General features: G+C 46.9%; 1 protein-coding gene across 13 annotated transcripts in view; it reads left to right on the top strand.

The window, feature by feature from the left end:
• The window catches only part of akap13a (A-kinase anchoring protein 13a), a 77,348-nt gene that overhangs the window by 38,510 nt on the left and 24,392 nt on the right, over positions 1–14,446 (top strand). For 9 of the 13 annotated variants that reach the window (XM_078085211.1, XM_078085214.1, XM_078085215.1 and 6 more), the window contains 6 exons: positions 904–958; positions 6,764–6,903; positions 9,251–9,636; positions 10,897–10,944; positions 13,252–13,429; positions 13,880–13,982. In XM_078085211.1, the coding sequence (XP_077941337.1) occupies positions 904–958; positions 6,764–6,903; positions 9,251–9,636; positions 10,897–10,944; positions 13,252–13,429; positions 13,880–13,982 (910 nt within the window). The remainder of the gene's footprint in view (positions 1–903; positions 959–6,763; positions 6,904–9,250; positions 9,637–10,896; positions 10,945–13,251; positions 13,430–13,879; positions 13,983–14,446) is intronic. The other 4 variants (XM_078085219.1, XM_078085221.1, XM_078085220.1 and 1 more) reach the window with 1 other exon arrangement.

Genomic DNA, 14,446 nt, shown 5'->3' on the forward strand with positions numbered 1-14,446 from the left:
TTCAAGTCTACTGCAGCCACGTTTAAAGGGCCACGCTAGAGCCAGTTGATCTGAGCCAGGCTTAACCTGGGCTTAACTGGGGTTGGGAGTTAACTGGGATGACTTAAGGAGGGGAGGAAACCAGCTACAGTAGGATGGAACGGAACGAACCAACCCAGCAAAGGAGGACATGCCATGAACATCCATTTAATCTCTCGCTGCAGCTCAGTAAAGAAGTCACTTGACCCTTTTAAACAGCGGCACGTCTTCGGGGTCTCTGCCGTAGAGCCAACAGGTCCTGCGTCTGCTTTCACGCGAGGCTCCTCTCGCCAGCCACATTCGATAAATCAGAGCTCGTCCAACTTCGGGTGGTTGTCTGGGTTCGTTATGGCACAGCGAGCTTCCTCTGGGCCTCTGCTAGCTGCACATCCAGAGCTGCCTGTCAGATCTGTACAGCACCGGCCAAACTGTCAAAGCTTTTGCGATGTTTGCAGACGGGGGGGATGGGCGGTGGGGGGTGGAGGGGGGAGTGGTTCTCACCAAAATGAGTTCTCTCTCTCTCACACACAGCTGTTGTATAGACACTCAGACCGCAGAGGAAGCGGATCCCCCGCGTTTGTGTGTTGAGAGCCTACCGCATATCTGCGGCACGTGTGTGTGTGTGTCTGCTTGCGTGTGTGTGTGTTCCTGTCAGTGTAACTGTGGGTTTCAGAGGGCAAGATAACAGACGAGATTCATTCAGGCTCACCTTCTAAAGTCCGATTTAATACTCAGTCGGCCGTCACAAAGAGCGTCTCAGCGCTGCCTCCCATCCTGCGCGCTCTGAGCAACACTTCCTACCCGCCGTGCTGCATCACTGTCTCTCTGTGGAGCGACGGTCACATGATGCAGAGGCTTATTCAGTGTCTTCCTGTTCCTCTGTAGATCCACCGAGACAGAGAAGCGTCGTTCCATCAGCCCTGCCACACTCAGCACTCAGGTAAGAGTTAATAGACTTGACTTTTCCCAGTGTTTCCAGACTTTTCTTATTTCATTTTGGGGAGGGGGATTCAACAAGGTTCTTGTTAAAGGCACACGGCGAGGTTGCCTCCGCAGCAGGGACAATGTGGGTCATTTATGTCTTTGGGTTTTAAGCTGGCCTGTGAAGTTTGTTTGAAGTGATTGCAGAAACGGTCCAGTTTCCCTGGCTCGAAGCAGAGAATCTACGCGCAGCCTCGGCGCTTGGCAACTGCTTATTTTTCTCTTGGATTTAAGTAAAGTAAAGTCTGCCATACTTTTTTCACCTCAAAAGAGGAAACTGAGACCGTGAGAAGTTGGTCTGAAACGACAAGTCAAGACTCTGAGCAATTTGAAGTAACAGACTGGTATTTTTGTGAACTCTCACATTTTTGTGTCTATATTTAATATCTGTTATTGTTTGGCCAGTTTCATGCCAAAGTATTTTGAATGTCCAATATCTTGCCCTGCGTTAAATGTTTTGGTTTTGTCCCAGAGGAGCGTTTCTTAAGCCGCACACAAACCACCCGGCTCAACAACACAGACACACACTAGACGTGATGTGAGTGCTAACTAATGCTAAGTGATGATTGTTTTTTCTGTATAATTTGGATGCCTTTTTATTGTCCAACATGGGGTCTGGAGTTGTGGGTTGGGTTGTAAATCTGCAGATAGAGTTGTCACTCGTGAGCCGTGGCTGCACAGTCCGGGTGTTATTATCATAATGGAAATTCTTTTAAATAGATTAAAGAAGGTACTTCTTCTTTTGAAAACACTACCCATAGGACAAGGGCAGACAATGACTAAAATATCCTATGTGTGCTTCCTTGTTGGCCCTTACTGGACGTGTGGAGCAGAGTACCTAGTTCTTTATCTCACGCTCAAGCGAGATGATGTGTTCCGGGTCCCTGCCAACTTCGCAGGGTGGTAACAGTCATTCCCGTTGACCCTCATTGTTATTCCATTTGACCTCATGGCGTCTTTGGAAGGGACGCGGTGCGTGTGACAGAGCTGATTTATGTCAGTGGCAGAGGTGTGTCAGAGAACAGCAGGAAGGACAGCAGCAGCCTGGTGAGTCGTGATGTGAGCTCAGGAAACAGAGCAACGCTGTGTTAATCATGTCTAGATGTCCTCTTTTTTATGTAGGATTCACAAGCAGTGTGTCTTCACTCCAGTTTAATTTAAGGTTCAGTTTGCAATTTGTTTGTCTTTTAAAATTTTTTTTTTTAGAAATGTCTTTTAGTGTTCAACAATGCTGAGACTTTACAATCCAGCTAGCGGCTCTATAATTTACACACCAGGGACTTAATTATTACTCCTTTCAACTGTGAAAATCCACTCCTTCCTTTCTTACCTTTCACATTAAAAGCTGTGTACCAGATGCAATAGTTCACCTTTCCCAGGCCACCAGATGCTGCTCTGGGCCAACAGGAAGCTGGTAGCTTGGCTACACAAATCTATTCTTACCTTTTATTTAAGTGATGCCATTGTCACACATTTGCTACAAATAGTTTTGCAAAATATTTGTGAGTGAGTATCTATATCTTTTCTTGTCGATTGTTTGTTTGCCCCCGATGTGTAACACCCTTTAAAAAGTTTAAAGTGGTGCTAATTGCGAACATGGTTACAATGAAAACGTTAACGTGCATCTTATGTTGATGGTATATTTTTATAATTATGTACGTGTTACGTGCTAAGCTCTGCGTCTCACCAAGGCTCCACACACGTTGTTTTTTGATTTTGTTAAGCAGCAAATAATAACAAATGTCATCAACCCCCGGTGCTGTCCCTAAGCTGAGAAATGTGAAGAAATAAGAGGTTGGCGTGTACGTATGAATGGCCAAAAGCCACAGCGGCATAAGACAGCATGAACTCTGTTAAATGAGTGCGTCCGCGGTGAGACCTCAATAGGACACGAGCAACAGATCGATGAGGGCAAACCGTCTTCAATCTGCAGAGAAAAACAGATGAAAGACTATGAAAGACTAATTTAGACTAACTAGGGAGAGAACATTTAGTGTGAGGGTTGACCAGCCAATCACTCAGTCCACAACTTCCATCCATCAACAACTGATTGATTTCCTTGAATATTTCGATTTGAACAAGCGATGTTAAAAGCGATCTGCAGAGCGGATGCCGTTGTCTTTTAGCCGAGCGTCCAGCATGGGCGTTATTCTTGTCAGGTAAGCAATTGTTAATCTTCCACTGGAGTGGGATAGAAAGTTTTGCCGGGAGGACTTGACCTTTCTTTTTTTCAGTGTCAAAAGTCAAATGGTTTGACCCAGAATAATAATGTTAAGTCACTCGGCTAGCCGGGTCAGCGTCTGGGTTGAGACCTCAGGTGACATCTCGCTGTGCCTCAGCAGACTGGGTGTTCAGCGCCGTCTTGCACGTTCTCCCTTGACGTTAATAGAAAAAGTTTGCCTTTTCCCAAAGTTTCGACACAGCAGCAGGGGCCACGTGGACGGGACCCATGAGCACTTGATTTACAAGCTCCTGCACAGCCTCAGCCTGTGCGCACGCTGTGTGCTGTTCGTGGTGGATGATGGCCCTGCAGCCAATGATCTAGCTGGCTAATGTGTTTTGGGAAGGCCACAGTTCGCCGGCGTACCCTGCTGCTGTTTTAAAGTGTAGTTTGTAAGGCGCCGTGATCTTACATTTGTCAAGGGGCGCCGCCGGGACCTGCTTAGCTCAACTCGACTCAGCAATCCCGCATTTACACTGGAGGAGACCGAGGGCAGATTTAATGACATTATTTTTCAAGGAACAGTTGATTGTGTGTTGCTCAAAATAGACCGGTGACCAGCAGGTGTTGGATGGCTGGTTATGAGCTCATTAATTGAACCTAATCCAGATCAGGGTGCTCTACTTCTACTGGTGGCTTCAACCCCGGTCACCCCTCAAACTTGCGGTCGCCTCCCCACCTGCCGCCGACCAACGCAAAAAGAGCTGTAATAAGAAATGTGCAAAAATTCCTCCCAGGTGCACACGAGTCATCGGCTTAGGAGGCATAAGGGTATGAAGAAAAAACGAGTGAGGTTTTATCCGTAGGTGCTGATGAAATCTTTTGCACACTAAAGGAAGCCTCTGGGCGACTCATCTCTACTGATAGAGGGTGTTTTTGTGGCCGGGAGGCCCAATGGATACTCCGTCCTGTCGGTTATTTCTCACCGTATGCATTACTTTCGGGCTGGATGATTTGTTTGGATCATATCTCCCTCTGAGCTGTTTTTCTTCTACCGCAATTCATCTAACAACAAACATTTTTTCCTCCCGAGTTTAGCCTGGGTTTCCTTTTTTCTTGTCATCGATTTCTTTTATGGGATTAAAAAACTCCACAGCAGCAGCTGATAAGAACGAGAGCAATGTTTGATTTTTGGATTAGAGGTTGAACGAATGATGAAAAAATGATAATCCACAGGGGGGGTGAGCAAAAGTTCTATCCAACCTCAACCACCCACCAACTCATCAGAGGTCCTTACACCTGTTATGTGTGTGTGTCTGTGTCTTTGTTGGAGACAGAGGGAGGAGGACAGCTGTCAAAGCTCACAGTCCCCTGCTAGTTCTTGTGCACAGGTGCGACGGGTGTGGAGAGGAAAAAAACACCAATCGCCCACTTCTGTCGCAGCCACAAATCCCTCCCACAAAACAACACACACACATTTTGGCATTTACACCACCTGCAGTTCGTGGTGGGAACGGGGAGTTAGAATTCTGAAGAATATAGAGTAGAATGATTTGCGTCAACTTTCAAAAAACCCGCCTCTACTGACGCTGAGCTCTGCCGCGCGTCACGGGGGTCAAAGGTCAGTCTGTTTTTTTTGTCATTTGGATTGTTGTCCTGTCCGCTTTGTTTTAAACTAAGCGGGCTTTTGTTGTCGTAAAGCGGCCGTACTTTGCACTGGGAGCGTTGAACTCTCCTTCCAGAAATCAACCAACGGGAGATTTTTATTCCACGGAAATAGAGGGGAAGACCGCCGTAACTCCGTCTCTCTCTGCCGCCCGATTGAAACTGCTCGACGGCGTCTCATGTAAACATTAGGAGACATTCATTTCCTGAATAAGCTTTAGACCGCTGACACCTCTGATGGATGAATTCTCCGACTTGAATAATACTCGGTTCCGCGGCTCTTTCAAGCCCCGTGATTCTCAACGATGGATAATTTATGGCGCCAGTTCTCTGATCTGTGAAAACACTTTGGGGAAAAAGAGCGAGAAACACGCTTTTGTTTGTAATCAAATGATTGCTGATTAGTTCACTCTCCCAGGTTAAGAGTGTGTTAATGAGGAAATTGAACTGTCAACATCTGAGCAAGCGGGTGGAAATGATACAGAACTCACGGCGGCGGCGGATTGAAATAATGTTATTTTCTTTGAGTGCTGCTGTAGCGATCCTTCCTCACTCTTTGGACTCAGCCGTCCTAGATTCAGCGAGTGGGCCTCTTATTTGGAGGAGGGGGGAGGTTGCCCCCCCGCACCCCACCCCTTCAGCCCACCTACGTTTACATGTATTTGCACATGTGTCTTCAGTGGCTGTAATCCCCTCTCCCCCCCCCCGCCCTTATTGCTGGTTTGTTATGCAGTGTAACGGATTCTTGCTAAAATTAAGTATCTCTCCCAGCGAGATCCTTTGTCACATCTCCCGACCCCCTCTGCAGTGCCCACTAGAAACTTCCTCTTTCTCATATGAGCTCAGGGAAAATGTTCCTATGGGACAAAGAATAACTTCCCCTTTGTCCCTGGCTGAAAATAGACCTCGGGAGTGACGCAAAAAATAACAAACCCGGCGAATGATTTCACCCAGTTGATGTTGGCGTCTGGCTAAAGCAAGCTGCGTCTGTATCTTGGTGCGATCGTACTCTTTAAGCTTGGCCCGGGACGTTATCACTGCATGTCCTTACATGTCCAATAAAACCACTGCTGGCCCCGTCAGAAAATGTTGTGCAGACTTCTTATTATTCAAAAAATTCAAAAAAAAGAAAATTGTGTGTTTTAATAGTGTGTTCAAACCCCAACATGGCTCGTGGTGGGTTGCTGTGGGATACATTCTGGTTAAGGAATGCTGAGACTTTAAGAGAAGTACGGGCATCTTAGGCCCGGGGTTTGCAGTGAGTGCAGTGGGTGGTTTTTGTGTTATTGAATGTGTTTGATTCAGGTGTGGGAACTCACTCCATCGAACACACACATCAGTTTGGGGCGGATGTTTGCACACTTTGGCAGAAATCTGTCTAGGCGCTGATCTATGATCAAACAGCTGGTAACTGAAGAGAAAAAAAACTTTAACTTTTAGGCTTCTTTAGAAGTAAACATCAGTATTCAGTTGGGCCCGGGGTGACCAATGCTGTTTTTATGCTGGCGAATCAATACAATTTTCCAGTTGTGATTTTTTTTCTGAATGCGATTCTAACTCCAGCTCTGCTCCCAGACTTTTTCAACGCACAGAACAGCCGCTGTAGTCGGGACAGTCGGCCATTGATCCGCCAGGCCTTTTCACACCTTCTCAGATTCCCACAAGTCTTTTCACTGATGTCTAACAGACCTGCTTATGTCTCAGAGGAGGGAACGAAAACACATTATTTCTCTGCTGAAACGCTCTCGTTGAGAAAATATCCAGCTATCCATTCTAGCAGCTTTTTCTATTTTTTTTTTTTAACAATGCTCAAGATTTCTCCCGGGCACCTTCATGTTTCCATTAGTGAAACCGTTTTCAGAGTTAAGATTGCCGTTTCTCTCTGTTTTCCCCACCTGCTGTATTTCAGTGTTAACGCATTGCGGCTCTGTCTTGCAGGTTCCTCACATTCCCTCCCCAGACTCGCCAGCCTCCCCGGCAGTGACACCAGCTGTCCCTTCGCGCCTCACAGAGACTCTGGCAGTGACATAGAAAGCCTCCTGAGCGCCGAGCCGGGATATGACAGCGTCTTCACAAAGGTCAGGCTGGCAGTTTTTACTTCATGTATGTTGGGCGGGGGTGGGGGGAGGGGGTCAGTAGGAAAGCGTCGCCTCCAGGACGCACAAACCGGACCCACAACTGGAGGGTTTGCTGCTTCCGATTCCACTTATTGAAAAGCCACGACAACTTTTCTGCGCCCAATCCAATGACATTCTATATTTACAGTGCAGAAACGACACATCATAAATATCTCTGCTGTTTGTGGTTCCATGCGAGTGTTAACCGGCTTACCAGACCTGCAAAGCGATCAATAAGTGGTTAATAATTGATGAACCGCGACCTCTCAGCAGATTGTCCAGCGCCTGTGATCCAGACACCATGTTCGCCCCTGCAACTGGCCCCTCGGGGATTGCGTGGAGCCATGTTGTCGGTCTGTGGTTGGCTTTTCATCTATCAGCGCATCGGGCTGGGATGCCAAACATCTACTAGGCATCTTATTTATTTATTTATTTTTGAGCCGTCAGCTCTACAGAAGGGTTAGCTGTGGTCCCTGATGTCGCTGGATGGCTGTTTGAAGCCAGGCGGCTCAAATACTTGTGTCCCTGATTCTGAATCATGCTGGTGGTAATGTGAACCGAAGGTCCGGTTTGTTGTAGACAACCACGGCACAGAGGACATGCGCTGCCCGGTGGTGGTGTGATGCTGGCGGTTAGGACCTCGGCAGCTTAATCCAGCTTCAATAAGAGAGGATTAATGTCCTCAATGCACTTTGAAGGGGAAACTTTCTTTCTTTTGGATGACACGGTGCCCGTTTCATGACTCTAAGGGACTCTTTTGATCTCGCTAAAGGGTCAGCCCAACATCCGTCACGTCCACGTGCGCTTAAGACCGCGTATCTTCTCTATGCTTACTAACGTAAGGATTGGAGCATCATCTACAAGCCTACATGGATCCAGCTAAATGCTTTCCTAAACTCCAAAGCTGAAGTCACGTGACTCACAAATATACGCTGCAGTCACATGCCCCTGAATGCACATACACACACACGTTGTCTCGCTCCCACAGGAAGTTTTGTCCGCAGTATGAAGCAGATCTTTCATTCCAAGCTCTCCAACAGAGGCGGCTCTATGCTCGGCTTGCTCGCTGCAGCTGGCAGCACAATAGCCCCAGTTAAAGATCACACCTACAAATTAGCTCTTAAATGGACCATCCCATACCTGTGTGTGTGTGCGCGTGCATGAGCGCTTTCCCATCACACCCAGCCCAAAGAATATGTCCCTTCTGTTGTACTCGCTTAAACTACAGTCAGATAGTTAATTGTATTGCATATCAGGCTAGGCTACTACATAAGCACAGAACAATACTCTATATATATAATTATATTTCCCTCTGCAAGATCTGTTTTCACAAGGTGGCCATCAAGTATCGGCTTTAAAGCCTGATTTAAAGCCGGGTTGGATTCATGGAGGGAGATCACCGCAAACGGCGGTTTGCCGGTCAATAGGAACAAAGTTGTGGAGGAAAATACGGGACAAATGTGTCCGCGATGAAAAGCAGCAGTGTCGATGCACGGGGCAATAAAGTCTATGATAAATAAATAAATAAATAGACGTGACTCTCTAGGCCGTCTTCAACAAAACGCGTCACTCTGCCTGTTGTTCTGGAGGTGAATTGCTCTGCAACACACGCAGAACCATGAATTGAAACGGGTGCGTCGACGCAACGACGCAGACACATGCGCCGGTCTTCAGTTTTAATGTCAGCATTATCCCTAAGCTTTGGTATGTGGTCCTCGTTATATATGACTGTAGTAAATATCAGTCTTTCCTTAGTGCATCGCATGCTTCAGTGAAGAAATGTTGATAGAGATGTTAGAGCTAATTGCAATAATAATAAGGACAGCTGTTCTCTTCCATCCTACCACATTTTTCTTCTATTGTTGTTGTGTCATGCTATATTTCTGACTGTTTCTACTGTATTCTGCTCTACTGTTATTCTATTCCTCTAGGTTCCTTTCTATTGTATTCTGCTTTAATCTAATCTTTTCCATTCGGTTCAGATGGTATTTTGTTATCCCTTTTGGTTCTGTTTCTATTTTCTTCATTTCTGTATTATTCAATTCCACTCAGGTCGGTCAGTTAAAGTACTGAGAATTACTGTGAGCAGAAAAGCCTGCCGATCACAGTGGTGTCGAATGTGGAAGTGAAGTGAAAGCAGCTATTTTTAAACTTGTTTGCTTCCTCAAATCATGAGTCAATCAACATTGTTCTCAAATTGTGTAATTGTGTAAACATCCTTCTGGCTCAGGTGATGCTTCTTTTTCTCTGGCGGTGAGGCTTTTCGGTGACAATAATGTGCATATTTATATGTCTTGAATGTGTGCAGAGCGATGAAACAGTGACGGGAGGAGACAGTGCCAGCGAGGTTTCCGTCTCCTGCTCCTCCACGGACGACACAGCCAGCGTCGGCCCGTCCAGCTCCAGTCCCGAGGGCAGCCAGGGCCAGGAATGTAGCTGGAGCCCGGAGGAGGCCGGGGCTCCGAACGCTGCAGGACTGCACGCTGGTGGTTGTGTTAGTGTTGGTGGAGCAGCAGCAGCAGCAGCAGGGGAAGGCGCCGGGGAAGCTGAAGAAGAAGCCAAAGACCGAGTGACAGAGGTGCCGCGGCGCTCCAGCATCCTCCGCAACAGCCTCCGCTCCCTGTCGCCCCTTCGCCGCCACAGCTGGGGTCCCGGAAAGAACAACGGAGCAGACTCCGAGATGAACCAGAGGAGGTGAGACAAGCCCGTAGCGAGGAGTGTCTGCCTGTTAGCTAGGTGCTAACCAGCAGAGGTCAGTGGACCTGCAGCGTGCACACGTCTGTGTCAGCCGGTCGATGTGTCTCTCCCCCTGTGCTGTGTTGAGCGTTTCCTCCTCCTGCTGCGAGCAGCCGTGTTGCAATTGTCTAGGCTTGTAGGCACGCGAGATGCCGTGTGCGTGCGTAAACGGTTGACACATGCTGCTTCCCACTCAAAGAACACGTATCGAGAATTTATGAACATGGTGGCCTTTTGTCTTCTGAGCTAGAACGGCAGCCTGTCACGGTCCGTCTAGAGCGGAGTCGCCGCGCTATAAAAGGCCCCCAAAACGGCAAAAACAACTGCTTAAGACTTTTATCAGTTGCTTTTTTGATTAAACCCGAGCTGGGCGCGAGCAGCCTGCGCCAACAAGTCTTCTGTCATCTTTCTTTACAGTGTCACTAATGACAGAAAGAATAATGCCCTTTGCAAATCAACAGGGAAGCACATAGGAAGCATGTTAACTGTTACAGAAAAGTTCTTAGTGCTCCTAAACCCACATGCTGCGTTAAGTTCTGTAGTGACATTTTTGTGGCTCTAAGAATAGTGAGAACAAATGCAAGACGTGTTCGAACCACTTCCAGCTCAATTATCACACTGTTTTAGTCGCATTAGAGTGGGATAGTTTGACATTTTGGAAATACTTGCTGATGGGGTCTGTATGAGGAGTGTGAAGCTACAGGAAACCGCTTATGTGTGGCATAATGTCAGAAAACACAGGGACACATCTAGCTGGGTTATGCAGAAATAAGACATTTAAATATTAAGCACCTTAGTTGCTCACTACCAGAAAGTACGTAATACCTTGTTGTATCTCATAAAGGGGCCTCGTTCTTGGCCAAGGACAGTAACGTCCTGGAGTTTTGACACCACTGTGAGAGTCAAGGAGCTCAATGCTCCAGGTCGAGGAACACCGTGGCACATAAAACATATATCATATACACATTTTATTATCATTCCCTTTAAGATTATTATTCTGAAGAAATGCCATTGACATTACTCCTCCTACGCTGTGTCCTGTGCCTCAGAGCTTTATTCACATGCACACATTACTGCCCATAGATATCCAACCCCCTTAAAGAGACGTACGTACGTACTTTATTCATCCATTCATTATGTTCTTTTTGACCTGCCGTTCCACCACCTCACCCTCCACGCACCACTCCCCCGTATCTCCTTCTCATCCATCACCTCCAGCTCCATCCATGGCCCTGGTGCAGGAAAGCCAACCTTTCACAGGAGAAGGTACTAATATATCCCGTTCACCAGCTCATGTCATGTGAACATTGACTTGTTGACGCGTGTTTGACACATTTATGTAGGTGCAGCTTTTTGTGGATCGCCCTTAACTTTTTTAAATGTATGCTTGCTAAACTACGGCTGCATTGTGCTCCGTCGCTGCAAGGAAGTGAGCTGAAAAATGGCTTTCTTTGCACTCGTCGGAATCTGCAATAAATACTGTAGGTGGTGGAGACGGTGGTGTCTTGTACTGCAGTGGTAGTAACAAGCAGCTCCAGAGAAAGATGGGAGTTTAAATCTGGAGGCTCAGAGGACTGTACTGGTGAAAGATTGAGAACAGAGATATTCTTACATTTTTTTGGATAACTTCCTGCAGGGAGCGTACAACAGTACAAAAAAAATAGGATCTTATGATCCTGAGTGTACTTCTTTTTAGACTTTTTTGAAGACCAACCCTCATCCTGGACATGAAGGCTGTTAGGGCATCTTCAGTTTAAGGTTGAGGATGTCAGCCACAGGTGTAGTGCAGATTACTTGAATGGGACCTAAACAACCTTTTCAGGTTTCTTTGGAACTCGTTTTTCTCCTGTCTACATTCAGGAGCGTGGCCTTTCAATTTAAAGGCATGACCCATTGATTTCACATTTACATTTTGTAATGCTTTCCCTCATAACCCTGCTTGCCGGCGCTTGGATTTGGGCTGCTTCTGTTCAAACTGTGTGCTGGATATATTGTTGCATGCACAGAAAAGACCTGTCCTCCGGCTTCAGACCTTCTCATGCTGCTGAAACGTCTGCACTTAGATATCTTCTCCGCACATGGATTTATTTGGGCTGTAACCCCACCACAATTCAAATCCCATTAAAAATCAAAAGGCTCTCAAATTGAAAGACATCACTCTTAAAGATGGGGTGGAAAAGCTTGTTAGGTTTCAAGGATTTCTGGCACGATTTCAGTCCTGTACAATTTCAACACCATTATTGTGTAAACGGCATTGATCTTTTCACTGTTTGTTTAATACTTTGTTAGTGTCTAGACCAACAGTTTCTAAATGACTGTATTGAAGCATCTAGTTACTGCAAAGTCTTTTATTTATGCAGATGCAGCGGCTACCACCGCAGTGGTTTCGGTAGCATCAATAGTAACTATAAGGCTATTCTGAAAGCATTGCATTTCTTTTTCAATTCTATTTCCTGTCTATTAAAGCGCTTACACTGCAGCAGGAAATTAGCTTGATTCCTTTTACACTGTATGTGCCTACCAATATCCAGTTATGCTCGGAGCAGCAGTTCACATCCGCCCCATAAAGCTCTCTGCCACACTTGCTTCCTCACTCTCCCTGATTATCTTAACTAACCCCTCCAGCTCCCACTCACACCTCACAAGCTGCCCTCCTGGTGCAAGTTGGAAGTAGTTAGTTCCCTCGGGTAGAGTGTGTTTGTGTGCGTAAGTTATCTTTTTCTTTTGTTTTATTTTGCTTAGAATTCCTGCTCTTTGAATACGGTGTGTTTTACCTACTGCCCCATTTGCAGCTGCCGTTTTCTATGGACGTGCGTGTGCCTACAGGCCTGTGGTTATGAGCGTTTGAATGCCCAGTCGGTCAGTGAGTCAGTCAGCTTCCTACAGCTGCTGCTGTTATTTATGGTTCCAGTACCGAGGACCTCGCGGCTCCGTGGGTTAGTATGTGCGACGATGCAGGCAAGAAGGAGGCCTTAATCTGACCAACACAAGGCTTTGCGTTGACAGCCGTGAGGATTAGGTGAGAGCTGCTCCCCGTTGGTCACTGACAATCACCTGACTGATTCTTTCAGTCCAGTATGTCGGAATGTGCGGGGCCGATGATTTGCCGGATAATGGAGTGCCTCACAAAACCCAGCGGCCGGAGATAAGAGAGATTTACGGCTGGAGCGTTCATCTTCACAGACTCCGTCCCAAAGCGAATAGAGCCGCGTACACTAGCGTATAGCTCAGCTTGAAATGTGGCTGTCGTTTTCCACTCCACAGTCATCGCATTGTTTTGTTTTTTTGACGGCCTCCTTATTTCATAGTCATAGATCGATGTAGCTGCTCTCTATGCCGATGTCGGAAGACATTTTCCTGACACTTCGACTGCAAATCTATTCCGGGGCCCGACGATAACTCAACGGGCTAAACACTGTGCAGGACCGGCTCTGTGTGTCTGCCAACAGGTGCATGTGTGCACATCCGCGTGTGTTTGTTGTAACCACAGCGGCAGACTACTGGAGTGTTTGCGTACTGTAAAGTCAGCCCTCCTTCTCTGTGGTCACCTCTGCTCTCTGTTTGTCTCCACAGCTACAGCCTGGAGGGGCTCAGTGCGGCCCAGGAGGAGCTCAGGGGCCCAACCACTCATAGGAGCCGGATCCTGGAGGCGTCCAGGATGCCCCGACGTGACGGCGACCACAGGGGCTCCCTGGTGTCTTTGACGGAGGAGCAGGAGGACCTGGGGCAGCATGGCAAACTGCATGACCTGGTTAGCTTACCCACCCCCACCCCTCCACACACACCCACACACGCACATAATAACATTAGTCCTTTTAGATGTCATATCTTCACACTGTCGCGCAGTCGGCCCCAAAGGGATGCTCAAAAACATCCTCAGCCTAATACACATGAGAGGGAAATGGATTTGCAAAAAGCTCGCACATAAACAGTCTGGGGAACTTTGTCAGTTTGGGGATTAGCAAGAATTAATGAACATTGCTTTTCCTCGGGGGCCGTCGCACCGCTCTCATTGCTGGAGTTAAAGCAAATTGTGAACACAACTTTGCTAACCATTTGAGTTCATCCTCCCTGCTTCCAGTTCAGTGACTGGTAATGTTTTGTTCCACGTTATCTCCGCCTGGTTTAGTGTCCTTTCTTCCTATATTTGTTGACATCACCATGCACTGTGTTTCACTCAAGCTTGTGTCTCTCGCCCCAGAAATCAAGGCGGTATCGGCCTCTGCGAAACAGCGGTCCTCCCATGACCCTCCCCCTCACCAAGTCTGTATCCATGCTCGCCATCAGCCAGAGAGACACTGATGGTGAGTGACAAGTCATCAGGCTGTTTATCGGTTTTTCACCCTCAGCGATCACAGATCCAGATTATGGCCATTATATTATTGTTCCATGGCACCTACACGTTTCAAGAAATCCACTTTCCATCGTGCTGCTTTAACCATGTGTTAAAAACACTGTAAACATTCAGGCATTTAATAAAACCACGCTCCTCTTTAAAAACGATACGTTGGGTATCTGTTTCCAGTTGTATATTAAAAGTGGGCCATGCTAGATCAGTCCGTGGTGAATATCTCTCTATATCTATATTGAAGTGTGGACTTCAAAGTGAACCTCCACAAAATGAGAAATATAATGAAAAGGTTTAGATTTGGTTTCATTCTTTCATTGATGATGGAGAAGTTTCAGCGGTGTGGAGGGAAATGATCTAGATAGGCGAGGCACAACTAAAAGCTAGTTAAATACAGAGCCATTGTCTTTAAACGCCCGT

Source organism: Gasterosteus aculeatus, chromosome 12 (assembly GCF_964276395.1).
Source record: "Gasterosteus aculeatus chromosome 12, fGasAcu3.hap1.1, whole genome shotgun sequence".
NCBI classification, from domain to species: Eukaryota; Metazoa; Chordata; class Actinopteri; order Perciformes; family Gasterosteidae; genus Gasterosteus; species Gasterosteus aculeatus.